At 45.4% G+C, this 25,092-nt stretch overlaps 1 protein-coding gene across 2 annotated transcripts in view; it reads right to left on the bottom strand.

Moving 5' to 3' along the window:
• Positions 1 to 1,676: 1,676 nt before the first annotated feature.
• The window catches only part of LOC139327813 (neural cell adhesion molecule 2-like), a 282,545-nt gene continuing 259,129 nt past the window's right edge, over positions 1,677 to 25,092 (bottom strand). The window contains exons 16-17 of one of the 2 annotated variants that reach the window (XM_070957814.1): positions 19,178 to 19,385; positions 1,677 to 4,640 (exon numbers count right to left, since the gene is read on the bottom strand). In XM_070957814.1, coding sequence (XP_070813915.1) covers positions 4,526 to 4,640; positions 19,178 to 19,385 — 323 coding nt within the window. In that variant the 3' untranslated portion in view covers positions 1,677 to 4,525. The remainder of the gene's footprint in view (positions 4,641 to 19,177; positions 19,386 to 25,092) is intronic. The other variant, XM_070957815.1, reaches the window with a different exon arrangement.

The raw sequence follows: 25,092 nt of genomic DNA, 5'->3' as shown, positions 1-25,092 counted from the left end.
AGAAAGCGAGGCCAGATTTAGATGCAACGCAGTTACCATTTAAAACGGGAGTAATGGAGGTTTAGGAATGACCTTGATGAAAATAGCTGTCTGTCCTCTGGAAAAATGAGCTCTGCCGACTTCAACGGCAAAAATTAAAAGCTATTAAAGTTGCGTCTTTGTGGAGAAGTCAGCTTTTATCTCACAGCTGCACCAGACTACAGCAGCCCATTACAATGCAGAGGATTATAATGAAATATTCACCCAGTATCAGTATCTACGCCAGTATCTTTTCCCCCGTGGTGGTCAGTGTTACATTACCTCATCGTGCAGCCCAGGAAAAAAACGTGAACTTCATCTGACGGTTTGTTTCAAGCTCCTTTATCTAATCTCTTCCGTTTCTTTTACTGTCACATGAATGAAATGAGCTCTGGACTGAATCGTGCATGTTTCACACATTACAAATGAATGCTTGAAAAACCACAAAATAAATCAGCTTTTAAGTTATCTGAAAGTGAAAAGTCACAAAAAACAAGCCCTCGCCGATGCTATCGTGCTGATTTCATTTCACTAAAATCCTTTGGATCCTTTTTATTATTTGCTTCACATTGCATTTGTCATGGCTGATAAACATTGAGGGATGGGGAGTATAAACTTTTAGCCTCTGAAGGGGGGCATGGTAGAAAAAGTTTGAGAACTACTGGTGTAAGCAGATAAACTGTTGCCCTGTATGAATAATTGAAACCTTTCACCATTAAAATTAGCCTAAAATGCTTATCCAAGGTATACCCAAACCAAATTGAAAGCTCTTCTTGAACCATTTGGAATATATGCATGATTTTGCTCTTTTGAAAGGTAACACAGTGAAGTGGAAGGTTTTTATTTCTGCCTGAATTTTTTTTTTTTTTTTTTTGTTCATGCCTGGAGTCCCATTAGCTGGAAAATACACTGGGACCACATTGTGAAGCCTTACCTCAGTCCAAGCTCAACAAAACTGAAAAGAATACATATTGTCTGTATCTATACTCATATTTTGGGTATATTTATCATTATACTGATGCCATTAATCGCTTCAAACCTGTGTAATATCCTTGATGCAGCATATCTTCGTTTTGCTTTCAACGCAGGCCCTCGTTGGCTCTTGCCGGCTGTATAGGTGAAAAGGAAGATGCTTATTGGTCAAGTGAGTTGGGTGGCGGTCATCTTGAGACCAACATGTCGCCATGTTCAATGGCGTTTTAAAGGAGAAAACGAGGAAGCTACATCCAGCAGCCAATTAGCTTAGCTTATGATTGGAAACAACTAGCTTGACTCACGTTATATCTTTGGAGCGAAGTGGGTAGGTGAACAACCAAAACTTGAGGTTTTAACACCTCAGTTTTTGGACGGATTAAACAAACAAGATATCATGTGTTTAGTGAGTTTTAGAGGTGCTGGTAGGATTTTTTTACTGTAACAGGGATATATGCTTAGCTGTTTCCCTCATGTTTCCAGGTATTATGCTAACCTAAGCTAACTAGCTGCTGGCTGTAGCTTCCGTCATTTCATCTCTCTTCAACCTACTTTTATGACAAAGCATCGCCTGGCTCCATATCACACCCGATCGCAGTGACAACTCTAAAATACACGAGGACGCCCACATATAAGCCGGAGAGAAAAAAATAGAAAAAATGAAACGACAAATGACAACGTCTCACTCTCTTCTACCAGGACATGTTTATTTACAGCGGCAAATGACAGGAGTCACAAGTGTTCCACAGGTACGTACAGAGAGACATCAATAGTTCCCACCTCCTGCACAAAGCACACTCAGCGGGGGACAGTCCAAGGGACACAGGGAGCATGGGGACAAAGAGGACACATACTGTACACTGACCTCAAACACACCTGTTATACCCCCTACAGAAAAAGGACCGAGGGATGGTGGAGGAGACAGAGAGGAGGGGACGACGAGAGGGGGGAGGAGAGGATAAGGGGTTGGGGGGGGGTATTTAGACTCATATTCAAATACAAAAGAACATGTACAAATCGTATAGCCTCCAGGCACTATGCTCCCATATTTACAGTCATTGTAACAGGCAGCGGAACCACTCCATGGCAGGACCATCCATTTGAGATATGCGGGTACAAGGGCTCACTGTGAGAAAACAAAGCCAGCGCTATGAGGTCTGAGATAAAAACCAACGGAGTCTGAGAGGTGGGGGATGGCGGTGAGGGAGCGGCGGCAGCAGGGGGCGAGGGGGCTCGCAGTCAATTGCGTGGAGTGCTGCAGCCTGGGGAATTAATCACTGTCGAGAACTACATAATCAGGTTCTACCTATCAGAGCGCACTCTGAGACTCACTCGACACTCAGAGGAACACACTCGGACATTCGCACGTGGTCATAACCCACACAACTCGCGGAGCTGCACAATGCACCATGGGTATGAAGAATGGACTCAATCAGGAACTTTCATCCAATAACAGAATAAACCAGTAAATTAAAACAAAACTAACGCCAGAATAGCAAAGTATTGACTTCTCAACTCTTAAATTGAGGAGAATATTTGAAATTGGGAGACTCTTATTGTGAAAAATCAAACTGGGCACACACATATACACAGATGACTTCCAGTGTGTGCAAATACATTCATCAGACATACACGCAACCTGATTCATGTAGACAAGTGTGTTCACCCATCCATGCATGTATACGCAGGCACACACGCACACACACAAACACACGCACACACACACTCATGGGATGACGCATTCAATTTTGCACACTTGAGTTTCCAGCATCAACCTGGCATCCAGTTGTACTAGGTAGTTGTGTCTATTTCCGTCCAGTGTCTAGACTACATTTCCCAGAATTCACAACAAAATTCAATTGTCTGACACATTCTGTGGCAAAAAGCAGCGATCAAAGATTCATTTGATGGTCTAGAGTGCTGCAGCGGCATTGGGCCACAAGGGGGGAGGGAAAAAAAAAAAAACGAGAAGGCACACTAATGCCGTAATTACTGTCTCCATTGAAATGCCATGAAATAGCTTTAGGGCATGGATTTTCTGAAGGGAAAGCAAATAACTACAAAAAGCAATATTACACCATCACTGAACTTTGGACCAAAACACAACAGGAGAAGAAACAAAAACAGCTTTTCGTCTGAGGAGCGTTCACAACAACAAAAAAAAAGAAACAAGGAAACAAAAAAAACAAGCCTGTTGTATTTTGAAAAAAGACACATCCTTTAGGGTATATTTACATAAAAGCTTTGTAAAATACTCTTTTTTTTCACCTATGTACAACACATGACAACATCAGAGAGAACAGCGATCAGACCAGGAACTGAAAAAGGGTTTAAAAATGCATCTGAGGCAGATCTGAGACAAACGAAGAAATCAGTGCTCGTCATTAAAAACACACACGTGTTGATTTTGCTCTCGTCAGCGTACCTTTGCTCGTCTGCCGCCCTGCCTCCAGTCTGCTTCTCCTACAGACAGCAACAATCACATGACACCAGTCGGGGGGGGGGTGGGTGTGGGGGGGTACGTTTGTCGGGGACAGTGCAGCGTTTTACTGGACTGTACATCATATGCAGTTTGAACACAGACGAATAAAACATGTTAGAGAATGAGACAATATTCAGTGTCGATATAAAAGGCTTCAAAATCAATGCACATGTGATCGACTGCAACACATTCTTTCTTTTTGTTTTTTTTTCCTGATTTTTGTTTGTTTTCCTGCAACACAAACCAAAATCCACAATAGCCCTTCAGCCTCATCAAATATCAAGACCAAATTCCTCCTAATAATGGATGTTTTCTACAGTTTTTCACCCTTGAAGTGCTACCAGGAATAAACACCTCCCGAAAGAACCGTGCATCATAAGGTTTTCCCGAAGCAATAAAACCTCATTAAGAGTGGTTTACCTTTTGCTCCTGAAGCCAGCTAGCTTGAAACATTTGCCTCAGCCAGATACCTGGGCCGGCTATTAAAGGCATGAGGAGGCTGCTGCAGTGTAACACTCAGGTGGTTGGGTTTAAATTGTGATATCCGCAGCGAGGGTCAGCCCACGCATTCGCTCTGACAAAAAAAAAAAAAAAAAGAGCAAAGAGCATTAGCGGTGTGAGCTTTGGGGCGCGCTAGCATAGTAGCTTTGCTTGCATTTGTGGTGGTGTGAGCAGTCATAAAGGGGGGAGGGGGGTGGAGACATGATTTGTCACCATTAAACTGCATGAAAGTCTTATGTGGGTTGTAAAACAGAACAAATGAGCGGACAGGACGAAAAGTGAGGCAAATAAAATACAATCATTGATCAACAAGCTTTCCACTGATGCCATGTTTTTAAGAACATGATACATTTATCACTCAGGGTGTCTAAAAGGTTGACCCTTTCTCTCTTTCTATTTTCTCCCTAGTATTTGTATTTACACATGCCTTTCACTGGGGCATTGTTATAAACAGATATGGTATTTTACTCCACTATTTTCCAGTGTTGTAGTTTCTCTGGGTTTTGGTCTCGTGATCCGAATGTTCTTTTGGTGGCGAGGCGGCCGACCCTTTTACGCTTTGCTGTCGTCGGGCTTTGTGTGGATGCTGTTGTCACTGTGCACTTTGATTTCAATCGTATCCGGCTTGAGAGACTCTTTTCCATTTTCTTCCTTCAGCGGTAGCTTCCTGCAGTAAAAGAAAAAGAGGTGAATGTGAGATTTGCAGCGCCTCCCTGTTGGGTAATTGCAGGAACTTAAAGCACATGTACAACTGATGTGAGCAGGCACAGACTCGAGGGTGACCACTTAGAGGGTGTTTTTGTATGAAGCAGGCGCATACAGTAAATGCTACCTAAATTGCTGCAAAGAGACAGAGTGGGCTTCATGATTTTCTCCACAAAACTTGTTCTTTCCTACTTTCAAGCCCACCAGTAATCACCTTTTAGACCTTTTGGCACGTGAATGAGTTGCCCCCACTGGGATTAATAAGGCTGGATTTAATTGAAGTGAAAAGGCAGCAGGGATATTAAATATAAATGCCTCTGCAGGGCTGCACAAAAGCCTAAAGAAAGGTGGCTCACTCTGGAATGGAAAAGCAGCGGTACAAATTAAAGTAGTTAGGCTGTCTGTTTCACAAGGAACAACTTCTTAATGCATTTCTATGAATGCTGAAAGAATATAAAGACAACAGAGAAGCCTGTTTTTCAGTTTTCGTTCAGGCACATCCGAAGTCACGACAGCAAATACATTCTGTCAACGTAATAACGTACACAACCGTTCAAAAGTTTGAAATCGCATTGAAAAGCTGGATTCAGTGCAGTCAGATGGCTCAGAGAGCTACTCTATATTTTTGAACACTCCTTCATGCTTTGACGTTGCAGAAAGCTCTCTGCGCAAATACATGTTATTTTGCATGAAGGGTTTGCAAAAAAACAAACAAAAAAAAAACGCCGTACAATGGTTCAACCAGGCAGACGGCTGCAAGGGCAGAAAGAAAGAAGAGAGACATCAGCAGTCCTTGGTGAAAGAAAGTGGAAGCTCAGCATCAGAATCTGTGCAGGTTCCTGTTTCACTGTCAAGTGCACAATAATGTCTGTGACAAGCTGGAATTAACAGCCGTGTTGCTTTCGCAAAACTGTTCTTTCAAAATAGAAGTAGAAGGTCAGTCCAGGGTTAGCACCATTGGAATAGCAGCTCAATAAACTATCGACTGAAAACAACAAACCTGTTCAACAACACAACAACCACTGAGGACACTGCAGGACAACTGGATCCCAAAGATTTAGAGCCCAGCTGCTGCGTCATGCGTCTGTAATGATCTGTGGTCCCTGTGTGGACATCAGCTGAAGTTTCAGGTTCAAATATCAGTAACTGAATTCATGTTGAAATAGCCATAATTGATGGAAAGAAGAAAAACAGGTGATTCCCAACTTTTGTACAGTTGTGCATAATAACAAATAACAAAGTTCAAAAAAGTCTATGGAGGCAACTCAAAGCAGCTGGTCAACGTCAGGTAAAGGTCATGGCCTTCTTTAAATTAAATTCTGAGAAAGTCAACACTGACTTATTCAAACAAAATCTATTCGAAGAGTATCTGCAGCCTGAAGCAAACCACCCATTTGATGATTCCATTAATGATAGATTTGTTCGCTAATTTACGCCACGAATATCGGCTTCAGTCAGGTCCTGCATGAGTTACTTATCCTCTGGAGGGACTCTGTGTTGAAATCTACTTTTCAGACTTTGATCATTTGATTTTTTTATGTGCATATAATCAGTTTAAAGGGGCACCCTAATTTCACATAATGATAAAACAGCTGGATGACATCATAATGATGTCATCAGGGCACCCTTAGCTCAGCTTTAGCCTGGAGACATGTCCTCCTCATTTATCCTATCCTGGTTGTTTTTCCTCTGCGGCAGACCAGAAGCGGTGGGCTGCCATCCGACCCAGTTCCTGTTTGTCACCATTGGTCAGGTGGTGATCTTCTTGCATGTTTTTAGTGGGGGTTTTTAAGGAGGAAATCCCGGGTGAACACGGGGAGAACATGCAAACTACACACAGAAAGGCCCCCTTTTTCCTCGAGCAGGCACTGAAGGCATGGTGGAGGACACGCCACCAGCACCCACAGCGGGATTCGAACCGGGACCTTCTAGCTGTGTTACCACTTGTGCCACCAGTGTGTTACAGAAACAGGGGCCTGGAGTTTGAAGGGTATTGACCAGGCAGGGAGGGTCAAATGAAGGGTCATGGGAGATGTAGAGCGATGACACAGCATTTTTGGAGTTTGACCAACACCAGGGACTAAAAGAAAAGCTATCTCTGCATCCGCTGCTTCAGTTTTGACTGTTCTTTTCAACATCTGTCCTTCAACTTTATGGGAGTGCAATATCAAACATGAAGAAGACTCCTTAAAGAAACCCGGAGGGGAGAAATTCAGCATTTTATCAAACTATGTCAGCAAATGTCACAGTCAGAGCATCAGCAGTGGCTCCGCTCCGCTCACTGTCCTCTTAGCTTGGCTGGATGTCGCTGGATTTTCAGTGCTGCGCTCTCACTTTCCCGCCTGCGTCGACCTGAATAACATCAGAGCTGGCGCATCTCCCATTTGCTTTTGATTTGATTCACTTAGAGGCGAGGGAGAAAAAAAAATCTAATATACATGCATATGTTATTAAGCATGAGCCATTGGATTGGCTGACTGCCTCATCTCAGGAGCGCTTCTTCATCTCATCCCCCACGAATCTTGTTTCAGCAGAAGGACATCACAGCTTTGTCTTTATGATAATGTGGCCACCAGATGAAAATCTGCCCAGCCTGTGCTTCCAGTGATATGATGTGTAAGAGCTTTTATCTGCATTCAGCACACAATGCTACTTCATCCTAATGCAGTTACAACAGTGACTGGGTCAAAACTAGAATAGACCCAGCGACATAATGTGACTTAAACACTGGCAATTTCCTCTGTGTATTAGAGTTTATGAGCTATGTGCTTTGTTTTAATTATCCACATTTATATTCTAATTCTACTTCCAATCATGCTGTACTTGCACATTTAAAATGGCCCACAATTAGGCAGTAGCTATTTAAATGAAAGCTACATAAATCCTCCCTCCGTGCTTTCGCAGGTCACTCATTGTTTTTTGCACGATGTCTGCAGAGTTGGAAGCTTCTGATTTACGAGAATTAATCCACGAATGAAAATACTGACAGACAGCACTTATTGTGAAACTAGACCCAAGTGGAAACAGGAAGACAAAAGGTTCTGGCCTTTTGTCTTTTCACTTTGGTAATAAAACCATGTTCTGAAATTTCCACGGGGGACGTCTCAAGGCCGTTTGTCCCCCTGCAACCGCTTGCTGCTAATAAATATGAGGAAAGTATTGAGTCGCAGCCTTTTGCACGTCAAAGCTTCAAAATCTCTCTTCTCCAACTTTTGGGATTGGTCAAGGTTTAATAAAGGAAATCATTGAGGCGGCTGGAGCTTTTACCTGGATTCATCTCATGCTTGTGTCCTCGTATTTTGTGCATCCAGCGTGGATTTGTCGGATTCTATCAAGAGATTTGGGAATGAGGGATTGGGTCACGGGCGGAGAAGGCAGATGGAGGTGTGATCCTCCTCAGTGTGCTTTAAGGTGATCTGTATCAGGCTAACAGCAGGCCGGTGAGCACACTTTAGCTGAGGGCTACTCATTTCCTGAGTTCACAGGGTTGTGCTGCTTCTGACTGTGTCGTACTTCAAGCTCCTGTTAATCATTCAAGACTCGTTCACCGCCGTGCATGAGAAACATAAACCATCCATCCATCTGCGCCTTTTAACTCAAAGCCCTGCTCCACTCCCTCTCTTAGCCATGAAACAGTAAATAATTCACATTTTCAAGGCTTCACGTTCCCTGACAGAGAACATACTCCAAATAACTTAATTTTGAGATAAAATATCTTGTTCTATGAGTGGAATTCAGGCTAAAATGTCCATCATTGTGGTATTTAATGTGGATTTTATTCACCTTGAACCAAATTAGACAGTCAGTACAGTCCACAACTGATATGATGGACCGCTTAACACAGCATTTATATCTCAATTACACCTCTATTTAAAGGTGTCCTCATGTATGCCGCAGTAGAAAGTTCAAGCATGCGATCGCGGTTTCAATGCTGTTTCACAATATTGGATTTTTCTTATTACATAAACAGTGAATTGTCAATTTTAAAAGCCATTCTATATGAGCACAAAATCACTCCCAAATAGACTTCCTAGATGTTTGCCAACTCCAAGGGAGATTTTCAGTGGGTGAGATCATGAATGTAAAACAGTAGCCCTGCATGATACTCTACCTAATAAGCCCAAATATTGCAATTGGCCAGAGGGGGTTCCCCTTTGGCTGATTGGTGGATGTTAAAGTTCCTGTGCAGTGGAGCTAATTTCATGTCCCATTAGCTTCATGCAAGCCCAGATTGGACTTATGTTCAGATGGGGAGGTTTTCTCAACATATAGAAAGATTCTGCCGCTTGCTGTTTCCTCTCGCCCTCCAGGGAACGCACCAACATATCACTGCAGTTCGTCATTAAAAGGTTGATACACTGGGGATTAGCGCAGGCTAAAACGAGCGAGAAGTAAGTGTTTGTAATGTCACCTCCTGCATTTTTTTTACTCTTTCTCTGGCGTGTTAAGTGAAGTGTAATCTCCACAGGCACCTGATCAAATCACACAAATCTCCCACCGTTTACATGATGTTAACTTCTTAATCATGTCCACAGTAATTAATCGAGGTTCTCAGTTTCACTTTGGGCGTATAGAACTATGTAGAATGAGGGTTGTTAAATAACTGAACAATACCTGGTGCTTGACATCCATCTTGCTGGGGCTCATTGGGGGGCTCGATTATTTTAATTTGTAGTAAACACATGAACGCATGCAGAATCTGAAATTAAATTTCATTCATTGTTTGCCAGCTACAAACACATCTGATCCCCAACTCACAGCTAAAATCAACAAAAATGACCAGATCAAGTGGAGGAAGGAAGAATGGGCCGAATAAGACAAATCAGACATTTTGATTTTGATTTGTTGGCTCCTTTAAATCCCCGCTGGCCTCGCCTTTAAACGGAAACAATTAATAAAAATCTCACAGAGCCGACATGAAAAAAGTGCAGCTTTTTGTGCTGGAACATTGCGATGTTCCTCAGGCTCAGGAGTCGGACACCTTCATCCCAGTTCCCAGTTCCAACAAACAACAGAAAAATAACAAAAGAGACTCCACCACAGCTACACACTGGCGCTTTGGGTTGATCAGACAAGAGCGTAGCTTTGCATATGGACAGTAGGGACAGCCCGAAAAGACCAAACCTGCAGCCTTGATCTTGTTTTGTTTGTGCAGTTTTAACCAGTGTGCAGGAAGTATTTAAAGCCTTTGTCTACTGTTACTGTTCAACAATTGCATATCATGAGAGAGAAGTTACATTTTACAATGTTTGGGGCACAAAGTAAACAGAAATACTCCTGGTTTAATGCTGTGGGAGCCAGCAGCTGTGTGCACCTCATGTTGGCCCAGGGAGATATCAGAGTGTGTATGCAGATGTGTGTTTGTAATATGTAAGCTTCCAAGTGACACCAAAGCTCAGCAGGGGCGTCTTGTTCTTTCCTCTACTGACGTTAATTAAGCAGAAGACCATCTAAGGCAGGCCATAAAGGCTGACTGCAATCCCTGCTTTGCAGAGAGATAAATTAGATGGCCTGGGGCCTGAACCACAGCATGTCCCGGGGAGGGGGGGTGTTTACACTCTTTATCTAAATCTTTACATTTACATTGTTCCTTCTGTAAGCACATTTTATCATAGCTGACACCCAGGATCTTACAGCGAGCGTACAATGTGGAAGTCTTTGTCAAGGACACTCTAACAGAGCTGCTGATGGACTCCTTGGCAATTCATTCGATACCTGCTCTGTTGTAGAAATCATCTTGTTTGCATGGGAAGGATGTAGAGAAACTGCTCGAAGACCAAACAGATGCATCCCCCCGCCCCTTTACAAAGTCAGGTGCGCTCGCTTCCAAAGCCCTGTAGCTTTTGAAGCCCACCGGCTTGTTGTTTGTTGGGGAGTTAAGATGGAGTACTGCGAGATCACACTTAATTAGATGGCAGCCGCTCCAGTGTTTGAAACTGAAGTGCTCTCTACATGTCAATAACACAAACTGTGTTGTCTCCTCCAAAGTCTGCATAATCAAAATATCCGTAACCCAACCGTGATGCGTATATATTTTACCCGGCACAACAAAGACAAAGAGGGGAAAAATGTGCTTGCTTGCATAATAAAATGCAATGTAGTGCAAACATTAAAGCAGCAATTACAGTAGGGCAACAAATCATGGATGACTGACCAAAGCAGTTACAATCCATCAATTTTAATTAATTCACCGTGCCTTTCATTTCATTTTCTGCAACACGGCATCCCAAACCTAAACGTTTCATGTATACATGTGAGAACCATCCTCATCTTGCTGTGACAAGAACACATTTCCACTCATTATACTGTAATACACTGTATGAAAAGGAATTAAAAAATCATCTGAACTCGTCATTCCACAAACCATCCATCCATCCATCCATTATCTTCCGCTTATCCGGGGCCGGGTTGCGGGGGGAGCAGTCTGAGCAGGGACGCCCAGACTTCCCTCTCCCCGGACACTTCCTCCAACTCTTCCGGGGGGATCCCGAGGCGTTCCCAGGCCAGCCGAGTGACGTAGTCACCCCAGCGTGTCCTGGGTCTTCCCCGGGGCCTCCTCCCGGTGGGACATGCCTGGAACACCTCCCTAGGGAGGCGTCCAGGGGGCATCCGATAGAGATGCCCGAGCCACCTCAGCTGACTCCTCTCGATGCGGAGGAGCAGCGACTCTACTCTGAGCTCCTCCCGGGTGACAGAGCTCCTCACCCTATCTCTAAGGGAGCGCTCCGCCACCCTGCGGAGGAAACTCATTTCAGCCGCTTGTATCCGGGACCTCGTTCTTTCGGTCATGACCCAAAGTTCATGACCATAGGTGAGGGTCGGAACGTAGATTGACCGGTAAATCGAGAGCTTCGCCTTTCGGCTCAGCTCCTTCTTTACCACGACAGACCGATACAGTGACCGCATTACTGCAGCCGCTGCACCGATCCGCCTGTCAATCTCACGTTCCATCCTTCCCTCACTCGTGAACAGGATCCCAAGATACTTAAACTCCTCCACTTGAGGCAGGAACTCTCCTCCAACCTGAAGGGAGCAAGCCACCTTTTTCCGGTCGAGAACCATGGCCTCGGACTTGGAGGTGCTAACTCTCATCCCAGCTGCTTCACACTCGGCTGCGAACCGCCCCAGCGCATGCTGAAGGTCCTGGCTCGAGGAAGCCAACAAGACAACATCATCCGCGAAAAGCAGAGACGAAATCTGCCGGCCCCCGAACCGAACCCCCTCCGGCCCCTGGCTGCGCCTAGAAATCCTGTCCATAAAAATGATGAACAGAACCGGTGACATAGGGCAGCCCTGCCGGAGTCCAACATGCACTGGGAACAGGTCCGACTTACTGCCGGCAATGCGGACCAAGCTCCTGCTCCGGTTGTACAGGGACTGTACAGCCCTCAACAGAGGGCCTCCAACCCCATACTCCTGGAGCACCTCCCACAGAATGACGCGAGGGACACGGTCGAATGCCTTCTCCAAGTCCACGAAGCACATGTGGACTGTTTGGGCAAACTCCCATGAACCCTCAAGCACCCTGTGGAGGGTATAGAGCTGGTCCAGTGTTCCACGGCCAGGACGAAAACCGCATTGTTCCTCTTGAATCCGGGGTTCGACTATCGGCCGGATTCTCCTCTCCAGTACCCTGGAATAGACTTTACCAGGGAGGCTGAGGAGTGTGATCCCCCGATAGTTGGAACACACCCTCCGGTCCCCCTTTTTAAAAAGAGGGACCACCACCCCAGTCTGCCAGTCCAGAGGCACTGTCCCCGTCTGCCACGCGATGCTGCAGAGGCGTGTCAACCAAGACAGTCCTACAACATCCAGAGACTTGAGGTACTCAGGGCGGATCTCATCCACCCCCGGCGCTTTGCCACCGAGGAGCTTGCGAACTGCCTCAGTGACTTCAGCCCCGGTGATGAATGAATCGACCTCCAAGTCCCCAGTCTCTGCTTCCTCTACGGAAGACATGACAGAGGGATTGAGGAGATCCTCGAAGTATTCCTTCCACCGCCCGACAATATCCCCAGTCGAGGTCAACAGCTCCCCACCTCCACTGTAAACAGTGTTGACAGAAAGCTGCTTCCCCCTCCTGAGGCGCCGAACGGTTTGCCAGAATTTCCTCGAGGCCAACCGGTAGTCCTCCTCCATGGCCTCCCCGAACTCCTCCCAGACCCGAGTTTTTGCTTCTACAACCGCCCGAGCTGCCGCACGCTTGGTCTGCCGGTACCCATCAGCTGCCTCAGGAGTCCTATGAGCCAACCAGGCCCGATAGGACTCCTTCTTCAGCTTGACGGCATCCCTTACTTCCGGTGTCCACCACCGGGTTCGGGGGTTGCCGCCACGACAGGCACCGCCGACTTTACGGCCACAGCTATGGACGGCTGCATCAACAATGGAAGTGGAGAACATGGTCCATTCGGACTCAATGTCTCCAACCTCCCTCGGGATCTGGTTGAAGCTCTCCCGGAGGTGGGAGTTGAAAACTTCCCTGACAGCGGGTTCCGCCAGACGTTCCCAACAGACCCTCACGGTACGTTTGGGTCTGCCAAGTCTGTCCCGCTTCTTCCCCTGCCAGCGAATCCAACTCACCACCAGGTGGTGATCAGTTGACAGCTCAGCCCCTCTCTTTACCCGAGTGTCCAAGACATACCGCCGAAGGTCAGATGATACGACTACAAAGTCGATCATTGACCTCCGGCCTAGGGTGTCCTGGTGCCACGTGCACTGATGGACACCCTTATGCTCGAACATGGTGTTCGTTATGGACAAACTGTGACTAGCACAGAAATCCAATAACAGAACACCACTCGGGTTCAGATCGGGGAGGCCGTTCCTCCCAATCACTCCCCTCCAGGTGTCACTGTCGCTGCCCACGTGAGCATTGAAGTCTCCCAGCAGAACAATGGAGTCCCCGGTTGGAGCACTTTCCAGTACCCCTCCCAGGGACTCCAAGAAGGCCGGGTACTCTACGCTACTGTTCGGCCCGTAGGCCGAAACAATAGTGAGAGACCTATCCCCAACCCGAAGGCGCAGGGAAGCGACCCTCTCGCTCAGCGGGGAGAACTCCAACACATGGCGGCTGAGCTGGGGGGCTATAAGCAAGCCCACACCAGCTCGCCGCCTCTCACCGCGGGCAACTCCAGAGTAGAAGAGAGTCCAGCCTCTCTCAAGGAGTTGGGTTCCCGAGCCCAGACTGTGCGTGGAGGTGAGCCCGACTATCTCTAGCCGGTACCGCTCAACCTCCCGCACTAGCTCAGGCTCTTTCCCCCACAGTGAGGTGACATTCCATGTCCCCATAGCCAGAGTCGTTGTCCAGGATTTGGGTCGTCGGGGCCCCCGCCCACGACTGCTACCCATTCCACATAGCACCGGCCCCTTCTGATCCTTCCTGCGGGTGGTGGGCCTACGGGAAGGCGGGCCCACGTCGCTCCTTCGGGCTGTGCCCGGCCGGGTCCCGTGGGCAAAGACCCGGCCACCAGGCGCTCGCCTGCGAGCCCCAACCCCAGGCCTGGCTCCAGGGCGGGGCCCCGGTGACGCCAATCCGGGCGACGTACGCTTCCTTGCTTTAATTTCTTTCATAAGGGGCTTCTTGAACTGCTCTTAGTCTGACCCGTCACCTAGAACCTGTTTGCCTTGGGAGACCCTACCAGGGGCATTAAGCCCCGGACAACATAGCCTCTAGGATCATTCGGGTACTCAAACTCCTCCACCACGATAAGGTGGCAGTTCAAGGAGGAGCATTCCACAAACCAATGAACAAATAATTTTAAAGAATAGCTTTATAACGGAGAGGTTGGTGTTGGTATTGAGCTCATTTACGTTCTTGCAGACCATAAGATTGTAATAATTCTCAATTGAATAAATAAATATTTATGACAATTTGCACACTGAACTGCCTTTGTTCTTATTTTTAAGTCCAACTCAAACCTGAATTCTCATTTCTCATTTGGGAGCAGCCTTCATGTTGAGGGTGACATAGTTTCAAACCCCCAAACAGGGACCCTTAAGTGTACCACATGTTCATGCACATGTATGTCCATCGGTGTTTTCATCAGGATGGGGGGGCAATTATCAGCACGACAGCTAACTGTTAGCATACTGGCAGGTTCTGTCAGAAAGTCCCACGAGCCAATGACGCTGAACAATGACTCATTGGTTAGCAATATATATTTTGGGAAATGACAAGTGCAACAGAACATGATAAACATCTGATCACCATATTCAGGCTGTCTAATTTATATTATCAAGCAAGTTAGGCTAACTAGCTTCCACGCTAAAGCAGAGGCTGCCTTGCCTAGCTTGCTAACATTAGCACTGATTCCCACTGTTCGTCCCACTGCATATAAAGGAGGGAGATAGCTAGCATTAGCTGTCTAATGTAGTAACATGCAGAGTGATAACAAAAATAACTATTTTTTTAACCCCGGCCAGCTGGAATCAAAGTGATTTGCCCTCGGAGATATTGCACCAATAAAATTAGAGGGCCTAAGTCACGAGTCAAAACATACATACATGCGGATTTCTTTGCAAAAACTTTGTCAAAGTTTGAGACTCCAGATTGCGGATAGTGACACTAATGGAGGGGAATTCTGCTCAGACAGTAAACAGATGAATGCTGGAAGCTGCAGCTTGTTTTATCTCAAAGACCTGAGGCGGCAGTGGCTGAGTAAACACAGTTTCTTTCTTCCTTTTACAACATTAAAGCCTGCATTGTTCATGGACAGACAGTGATCCAGCAGTGCTTACTGTATCAACCAAATAAAATTATCAATTATAACTCAAAGTATGGATTTTTGTTCACCATCTGACACTGTTGCAGAAATGCTTCTTTATCTTTCCATCGCTGCAGGAAACAGACGCCTCAGCCGTAATCTGGCATTCTGCTTTATATTTCCTGCCCTGAGTCATCAAAGTGTGAAGACACTCAAAAGTGTGGTCTGCTCCGCGTCAAATCTGTCACTGAGCCTGCTGTCTAATCCCTGAAGTCTGAGTAAACAGCAGACGCTTCACTGACGTCAGCACAAACCTCTCCTGCATCACCTGAACATATGAACTGTCACTGTGCCACAACGCACGATCACACTGTGGCATTATTTGTTTTCTGTGACACTTTATTCAACTCTCCGTCACCTGCACAGAACCGCTCTAATGACGACTCAAATGAAGCTCTGTGTTAGTGTCAGGACTCAACTTCTGTCCGACACTGTCCCTCAGGTGCATGCTGGGCGACTGAGGGGCCACACAGGTGCACAGATCTATTCCTGGATCACTAATTGACAGCTCGGGACTGGGCTGTGGCGATCACCAGAGAAATGCTCCGAGACGAGAGCCAAAATTACAGCTGACTCCCTCACACTTTTCAGGCAAAAAATGTGACGTATTTGTTGAATTTTCCCATATTTAAATGCTTAAATTTGTGTAATTTTAATTTCCATAAGCATGAAAAATTTCAATGTATTATGTAGCACTTTTTTTTTCGCAGTCAAGAAGTTAAACTTCACACTTTTGATCGAGTTTGAAGTCAACGGGGCCACTGCAAACACCTCTGAGCACGCCCCGACTGATCTTGGGACAATTTGACAGATTCATAACAGATCGACGCCCTCGCATCCTCCATCATCTGCTGGTCCGCTGGTCCAGCTCTGCCTCTGGGGTTAAAACCACAGTGCTGAGGGGGCTGCTGGCCGCTCCCCGCTCAGCTCCAGGTGAGGAAACAGGCAGTGAAGGCTGACTGTGACCACCTCCACCCGGTGTCTTAAAAATCTCCACTCGCGCACAAAGCTGAACACAAACACCCTCTGATCTGTGCCACTTATCACCCTCCTAATTTAAAGTTCACCTCATGCCATTTATCACCAAGCACACTCTTATCGATATCATTGATATTGCTGCGCAGTGTCTGCTGGTCTTTACAACTTATTACCCCCCAGCACCTTCACACCTGCGCTATTGACATCTCGCAAACTCAGAAGGAGTGTCTGAGCTTTGCATTATCTCAAGCATTTTCTCATTATATTCACTTCAGCTCAGTGCTATGACTCATTGTATACATGGCAACCGCATTACTTCATTCTCTCCACACGAGCCCAAAGAAAAATTCAATTTCTATCCAGCCAGAGTCGTGTTTTTGCAGTCATGGCCATCATTCCTGCCTCAGTTCCGAATCCAATTTCACTGCATAAGAAATCCAGAGGTGCAAAGACGGAAGTGCAACGGCGCTACAGTACAGCTTAACAGGAGCTGACACTACTAGAAAGGTAATACTGCTCATCTGATTGGCTCTTGTGACAGAAGCTTTACTAAATGTTAGCCACAAATATATTACAGGGAGAATAATATAGATATCCATAGATATTTTCATACTCTGCAGACGTAGCAGCTGGAGTGCTCCTGGTTGGGAATAATGGTTATAAATCATGTACTCAAAATGATCCACCGTGTTCTACACCTGCATGCACATGTGACATAAACAGAGATGCATGCATAAATACTGCAGCCCTGCAAGATGGAATTTATATTAAGAGTTCACTGACATCTATCTTTGTTTTGACTTCCAGGACAGATGCTTCAGATCAGCTGTGACCACGCTCTGACCTCCTCACAGGTCGCGTTTAAGTGGTAAGTAGTTAAGAGTGATTCTTCCCTGTTGGCTGTTCGGGTTGTGTTATTGGAATGGCTGATAAAAGCCTTAAGAGCATTTCATGTGAAAACAAGCATTGGAGAAAAGTTGGAGATAGTGGAGCATCATCTCATGACCCAACTCCCAGGCTGGGAATCACTGGTTGAGATAAAACGGTGAAGGGATAATTCTGGCATTTCACAAGTTCTTATTTTCACGGCCTTCATTTGTCAGTTACGATAACTCAGTCATCCCACATCTCAAAGACTCCCCCGATTTAGAGAAGAGCATCCCTTTAATCTGCTCCATACAACGCCCCAGCTGTGCTTTAAAGCTCTGTCCATGAATCCGTATCTCAGCAACAAAGCTGCAGGAGAAAAATCATATGAATGATAGACAAGCTCTGATAATAAGACCCAGACTGTAAAAGAAATATAGAGCAATCCCACTCCTGCCTGTCTCCACCATTTTGCACCATTCGGCTGCAATTTATGTGAAGCACAGCACCACACTGTACATCTGTGACCTTGCTTTGTATTTGTGATGTGACTGTACTAAATTATCAACTCTAATACAGCCATAAAGAAGCTGTAGCAGCAACACACAGCGTCACACAGCCTGTAAATGCCTGTGTGAGTTGCGGCTACAGTGGCTGCTCGAGCATAAAGCTGAGGCGCATTCTGCATGCTGTCTAGGCAGGCAGGCAGTCAGTCAGCCCTCCAGCACTGCAAGCTTAGTGACTCAGCAAAAGTCAACCGCCCCTCCCTCCCGCGCCCTCTCTCTGCATCCAGACACTGGCCTGGCACACTGACAGGTTTAACACAAAAATGGCACTGCTGAGGCCAATGAATCACACTCTGTGGCTGCTATCTCCCAGAACCCTGCTTTGGCTAGCACCCCGCATAAAACAGTAGTGGGACTAAATCTGAAAATCGATTGTACTATGAATTTCAAGGGGGGGGGGGGGTTGGCGTTTAAATTGCATGCTGTCTGATGAGAGGGGAAAAAACGGCAGAGTATGTGTTTGCTCGTCTCACACTTACATGCAGTGGCATGAGACCATTTGCATGCAGAATTATGTAAATAGACAAGTACAAAACACAGATGTGGCAGCACACGAAGCCGAGATTTCACGCATGCACATCATGGATGCACACGCACGCACAATGCATGCAAGAGAGGTACTTCAAAGGCGGACTCACAGCACATTGTACGAAACGCACGGATGGTAGCGAAGAAGACATAATCAAAGACATACTGTGGCTGAAAGGGTGGTTGGGCGGCTGTTGTAGGTGTACCTACAGTAAATGGTAAAAAATGAGTCTCCTTTTCTCATCCTTTTTCTCATCCACAGTAAATAAGAGGATTCTAAGCTATCCATGACAGGAGTGTCACTGCGCTGCTCATATCTGCTTGAGAGGTGAGACTTAATCTTGCGAAATGATTGAGAGGAGCACAAAGAAAGGAAAAGTGATAACAGTTTGTGATGCTTTTTTGACAGTAAAAGCTGAAAATCCTTGACAAAATGGGAACTTTTTGGACATAATTCGAATTGTCTGAGAAACATGAAGGTACTTTTGTCTGTCTAAAGCTAGTTACATAACATTTTGGATCAAATTTCTTGACATCTTTGTACAGATGTGTGTTCGTCCATTCAGGGATTTCAGTTCATTGTTGCACAAAATTCCACAGCAAAAACAGTAGTTGACAGAATGACCCAACGCAGCCCACAAACATTAAGATACACCCACAGCAGATGCTCCCTCTGCAAGCATGAATGACCTGGTGACTGACAAACATTGGCACCGTTACCATAGAAATCAAAACCTTCGACTGAAGGAGTTAAAGCACCTGAGGAGAAAACAATAAAAGAGGAAAAAAGAACTCACAGGTAGGCGGCCTTGCCCTCCTCTATCTCTTTGCCTTTGCCGCTGGTGGCTGTTTTCTTGCTGCACAGCGTGCGCGTGATGCACATCAGCAGGCCGCAGTGACGCAGGAAGAAGCAGCTGACGTCCACCAGCACCAAGAGCAGCAGCAGCGCTCCCAGGCCGAGGCCCACCACTGCCCCCAGCCCCAGGCCGCTGAACAGGGATTCTGCTAAGGCAGTGAAACACACACGCGGACACACAGCACACACAGCAAGGGGAAAACACTGTTAGCAATTTTGGTTCATGCACTTCTTCTCTCAGATACACAAAGAGGTCAGGGTCAGGTGTGGAGCAGATTCACTGCAGCTGCCTGGCTCAAGGACGTGTCCTCAGGTCGGGTGCCTGCTGAGACGAGGCCCTGACTTCTGGCTGAAGGTCAGCCTCCTCGGTCCGCCTCCCTAAATCCATACATGGAGGGTGTAACAGTACTGTCAAGTGTGAGGCCAGCAAACTGTAGAACTGTGCCAAACAAGAGCACACTCACCCCGAAAAACTTTCACTGTCGTTACTTTCAAAACCTCTCGAAGGTCAGTGAATTCCTCCGGAGCTGGTTGGAGAGTTTCCAACACGTAGATAAGTTCTAATCCGCAACGCCTCCACACAATCCTCGGCGGAGAATCTCGATTATTCGTGCGATTCCACCAAATCTCCCCCAAAACAAGTCAATTTCAGCCTAACAAGCTTTCTTATAGGCAGTCGACGGGATGAAAGTTTCAAAGACTTAAACAAATCAGAAAAATGAGATCTCCAGAGCTCTGAAACAGGTGGAAACGGTTTTACTTGGCGATTTGTTTGTGATATCAGAAGCTTTGCAGCTTCCTGTCTGTTTAAGAACTTAAAAAATACAATAATCTTTCGACAAAACTGATCCACTAGTCCTGAATTTACAGAACAAAACCCTTTATTTTTCCTTCTGTATTCACCCTCAGGCCCTGCATCCACCTTCTCCATCATGCACCAAGCATCAACATCTCTGGTTCCACAGGTGCAGGAGTCAGTGCTCACCATCCAGCTCTATTGTACCACAGTGCAGCTCAAGGTAGCCAGCGTCAGCATTACCATACTGATGCTTCAGCCCCTGCGTCCGCTGGGTGCCTCTTATTTCATAGCTTGCAGCACTAAACAGATTCACGTGGGAAGCAAAGCAGGAATTTTCAGCTCAGAGTTGAACCACTTTCTCCCTGTTCGGTCAGCACACCGAGCTCTCGGCTCAGTCGGGAAGAAGCCTGCTTTCAATTGGAGGTAATGAGAAAATCAAGGTAGTGCAGCAAAGAGAGGCTCCCAGTGGGCACAGCTGAATAGAGCAGTGCCCTTAAGTGATCCTGGGGTTGAACAAACTGAACATCCACTGTAGGATCAGTGTTGACAGCTGGAGGTCAGACCTTGCCAGGAGTAATCAGCGATGGAAGACTGAGAGTGAATGAACTTTCCTACTTAAGATTGCTCTCATATGGGTGTTCAGCAGCCCGTGAGTTAAAAACAGGGACCAGACATTAATATTAAGGTGTAAGCACCCAGAGACGGCCAAGTGGTGAAGTTAAAAAAAAAAAAAAAAAAGTGAGCGAGGAGTGAATTCTGCCATACTTTCTCTCTACTGTCTCCTGTGTGGCGAGACAGAAAGTGAGCGTGAGCTGAATGCAGCCAGTTTTTCCAAATTCCCTCCTACACGCTGCACATTCGAGAGCATCCCGGTGGATTTTACATGCACAAAAAAAAAACTGAACAGTTTGATATGAAACTCCAATCTCTTTGAAAGCACAAAGCCTCTGAGATTCTGACAGTGTGAAGGTGCTGATTTCACTTTGCAACAAGACTGCATAAAAAAAAAAACAGAAAGCTTCAATAAAATCTGAAAAATAAAGACAAAAATATTTGTCTTTGTAGATTAGGTTCAGTATCACTGAGAGCAAATCTGACTATTTGATGCAAAACTACAAAGAGCGGCCCTTCAGAAGGGACCAGCATCATGACTCGAATCAAAAAGATTCAGGAGAATCAACTTGTACACACACAGAGGTTGCTTGTTGTGAATTAACTTCCCCAGATTTAAAGAAGAAAGGCTGAAATCTTTTCAGCAGAGGCCAAAAGATCCTGACTTTTAGTTCCTTATATGACTGCAGGATCCTCCATTTCCCACAATGCCTATCATTAGACTGACACAAGTGTTTTGACAGTAACAGTAGACAGCGATGCAGTCAGGCTGGATTTGGAAACCTCTGATTAAAGCTGAGAGTCAACACTTTAACCTCACAGCCACTGTTTCATTTCAAATCCTGCGTGCCTGAGTGCTGAGCCAAAACTACAAAAGTGTGCGGATTTCCACACACTCCAGCTCCACATTGGAAGCCGCCGCTGCGTGGCACAACCCAAACGACTCTCATGTCGTGACTTTGTTCCTGACTTAGAGCTGAGACCGCAGACAGCCGGGGCTGGCGGCGAGTCAAAGCGCGGAGAGACAAACAAAAAGCCGGAGAGGGAGAGAGAAACCTTGTGGCCAAAGGAACTCTAATTAAAACACTTTGCGTCTTTGGTGGATCCTGGGATGTGGGATTTGAAACTTGAACACTGGATCAATATATTCTCACTGCCACAGGCTACTGTTTTGTATCTCACCTTCTGAAAGTTTATCTGAGTTAATTTGGCTGCTGAAGCCACAGATTCAGAGGTGGATAAACAACACCTCTCCAGCTCCCCCGAAGCAGTCACATATTCCAGGAGACAAAGAGAATACTAATCCATTCGTTAAGGCACCCTTCGCTCTTTTTCATCGCTAGACCGCAGTGCCCTTAAGCTTTCATACCGGTGTTTACATTTTTACATCTCATAAAGCCTTGGTCTGTTTTATGCATTCATGACACTGTAAATAAGGAGGCACTTGGAAACATTTTCAGGCAGAATTATTTTACAAAGCAGTCAAACACACAGTGAACAACAAAACTGGCTGTGATGTGCTTCTGATATAAAATCACATATTAAAAAGTTAAAGTGCAAGCATTTACTTCTAAATTGAAAACAAGTAACTTTATTTGAATGTCCAAAGTATTTACTTGCCTGGATAAAGATTTTCGAAAAGTGTCATTTTTGGGGGACGTCAGCAAAAGCTCTTCAGCATGAACGACTGAAATCCACAGACATCAGACTTTGATCCGATAGGAAGTATTTCTCTGAAGTGCTTAGCAGCAGCTTGACAGTTTGAGGTTGGATTGATACATTACACGCTTGTTTACTTGTATCCATTTTGCCAACCGTTTTATTCCCAAGTTTGAAATAATTAAAGGGGAAAAAAGAGTCTGAGCTTTCAACGCATTCAGATACAAAGGGTGCAGGCTGAAGGAGCACGCATTGATGAGATGACGCATTGCAGGCATGGCACAGCATGTCCAGGAGAGGTGGCAACTACGGTGGCCCGTAGGTGGAGAACAACATTGGACGAAACCAAAAAAAAAAAATTCACAAAACACAAACATTTGCAGAAACTTGACACGCCTGAACAAACAGCGGCCCCTCAATCGCACGTGGACTCTGCTGTTGAGGCGCGTTTAACCCCTGGTGGTCAAGGGCTGATGGGAAATGGTGTTGATTCAAGAAAATTTGAATTAAGTGAAGTAAAGAAAGGCTCTGCTTCAATGCTGGATTATGTATGCATCTAATATGCCCCTGTGATGCTGCGATAGTTGAAGCTTTGCAATTAAAAAGACCTCCATGTTGTTTTCTTAGTTGTATTTAAGTGCTACACCTTCAGGTTGGGGTGAGGATTCAGAGGCTGCTCTATGAACTGAACACACTGAAGGGGCAGAGTACATTCCTGTACAGAATAAATTCTTTGTAGAAGGCAAAGAATCCAAGGTTGGGTGCCTTTATGACGCTGTGAATGGAGAGCTGTGTATGTAGGCATTGTAAAAGGAAAAGGAATTTAAAATGTTTAAAGGAAATTCTCCAATATTTTGCTTAGTGCTGCCAGAGATTTATTTTCACGACATTATTCTGTGAGCCAGAAACAAGATGCCTTCCTTAATGACACAGCTCAGATCTCCGCATAAGGAATTAAGGCATGACAAGCGGCTTAGCTTTAAATTTAATAAACAGAGATGAAACACAGCCAAACAAGTGTGTGGCTACGAGTCAAACTGTTTTCAAGTTATCAGCCAAGGTGCCTTCCAACAACTACCACTGTTAATAAAAAACATTATGATGAGAGGAAAACAAGAAGACGCTGTGCGCACACGCTGTTTATTCAGTGTTGACGTAGAAGGTAAAATACAACAAATATGTTCATTATTATGCTGGGGGTTTTTTTTGTTAATTTACAGCATTCACAGAAAGCATTCATGTGGTAATGTGTGGCTACGGTCGCTACGGTCTATAATGTAACAGTAATGAGGAGTAATGGGGTCATTTCTGTGTTGGGCTCTCTGTGAAAATAGAGGGCAATGCTGCGCTCATCTTCCACTGAATGATCACCTGCACTCAAAATGATGCAAGAGGTAACAGCAGCGGTGAAAACCATCCTCCTGCAACAGCCCACAGCTGAGGGAAGTAAACTGCCTGCAGGGCTTTAAGGGCTCAAGGTGCACACTGGATATAAACACGAGCCTGATTCCAAAAAACAGTGTAAAACATAAATAAAACAGACTTGTTAATCCTTTCTGACAGCACAAAGGCAGCATATTTAATGTTTGACCTCATCAGCTTCATTGAGATTTGTTTCATTCTCAAATTAAATCAGTAAACATGTCAACATTGCTTTAATGCCACGTGCATAAGATAACAGGGATTAATGGTGGAGTTTAGTGCATTTTAAAGGCCCTTCTGAGGACGGATGTTGCAAATTGGCTTGGACTATAAAGGCTGTGGTATGTGAAGTCCATCCCAAAATCAGCCCTATAGGTCGTCTGTGCAAGTAACTTATTATGAGCTAGATTTATGTTTATTGTTTGGCGGCGACCTCTAGTACATAGGTCTATTACCGCAAAAGAGGAAGCAAATAAAATCCACCTGTAGCCCCCTCACTCAATTCTATTTTGATTAGTAAAGGATTATATGACACACACCTTTATTGCCCTTTTGCATGGGAGATGAATTGGTGAGAGCTAGGAAAAAAACAAATCAATTTGGGATCTTCAGTGCTGTAACAGTTAAAGGAAAATGACCTCCACTAAAGTGCCAAGAGGCCCGGTTAGCTTACTGAATAGCTATACTGTGGTGTGAGCTTAAACTCCCATGCATCAAATTTTAACAACACATACCTTATATTTTTAACCATAAATCACATAACCATCCTATGAATTACATGAAACATAAAAGACCGTCACACACAAAAATTTTACGCAAAAATATAACAATATTTATTTTAAAACCCAAAATAAAATAATAAATGAATTAAATCATATTTAATTCATACCCGGGATTTGTTAGTCAGTCTATTGGTACCATAACCGTTGGCGCGGTTGGAGCTCATGTGAAAACCTCTGGCGGAGAATTGTCTGTACTCACAGTCCCCTGGTAGAAAGAAGATGTAACAGTCAGTTCAAACCATCTGTCCATTGGTTAGCTGAGTGATGAGGAGAAGCAGCCCTGGCGCCTGGTCCGCGTGTGCATGAGCAGGTTTCTCTGGCAGCAGCAAGTCCTGAGCACCTCTACTGCAGCAGCGTGTGTGGCAGTGTCCGAAGCACACTATCAATAAGATTCAAAACCTCTAATAACCACACTATCGGTAAACCATAAATTTACACTTCTTTACAGTTTCCAGAATCCATACTCACTCAGAAGCTTGAAAAAAAAAACGTGCTCCTCACAGGCTTTCAGTCTCGTTCTCCCCCAATCCAGCAAGGCCACAGCTAGCTAGCGAACAAAAGTCCACATGTGGCTATGATATA

Source organism: Chaetodon trifascialis, chromosome 24, assembly GCF_039877785.1.
Source record: "Chaetodon trifascialis isolate fChaTrf1 chromosome 24, fChaTrf1.hap1, whole genome shotgun sequence".
Classification (NCBI taxonomy): domain Eukaryota; kingdom Metazoa; phylum Chordata; class Actinopteri; order Chaetodontiformes; family Chaetodontidae; genus Chaetodon; species Chaetodon trifascialis.
This window is presented reverse-complemented; position numbering and strand designations above follow the sequence as displayed.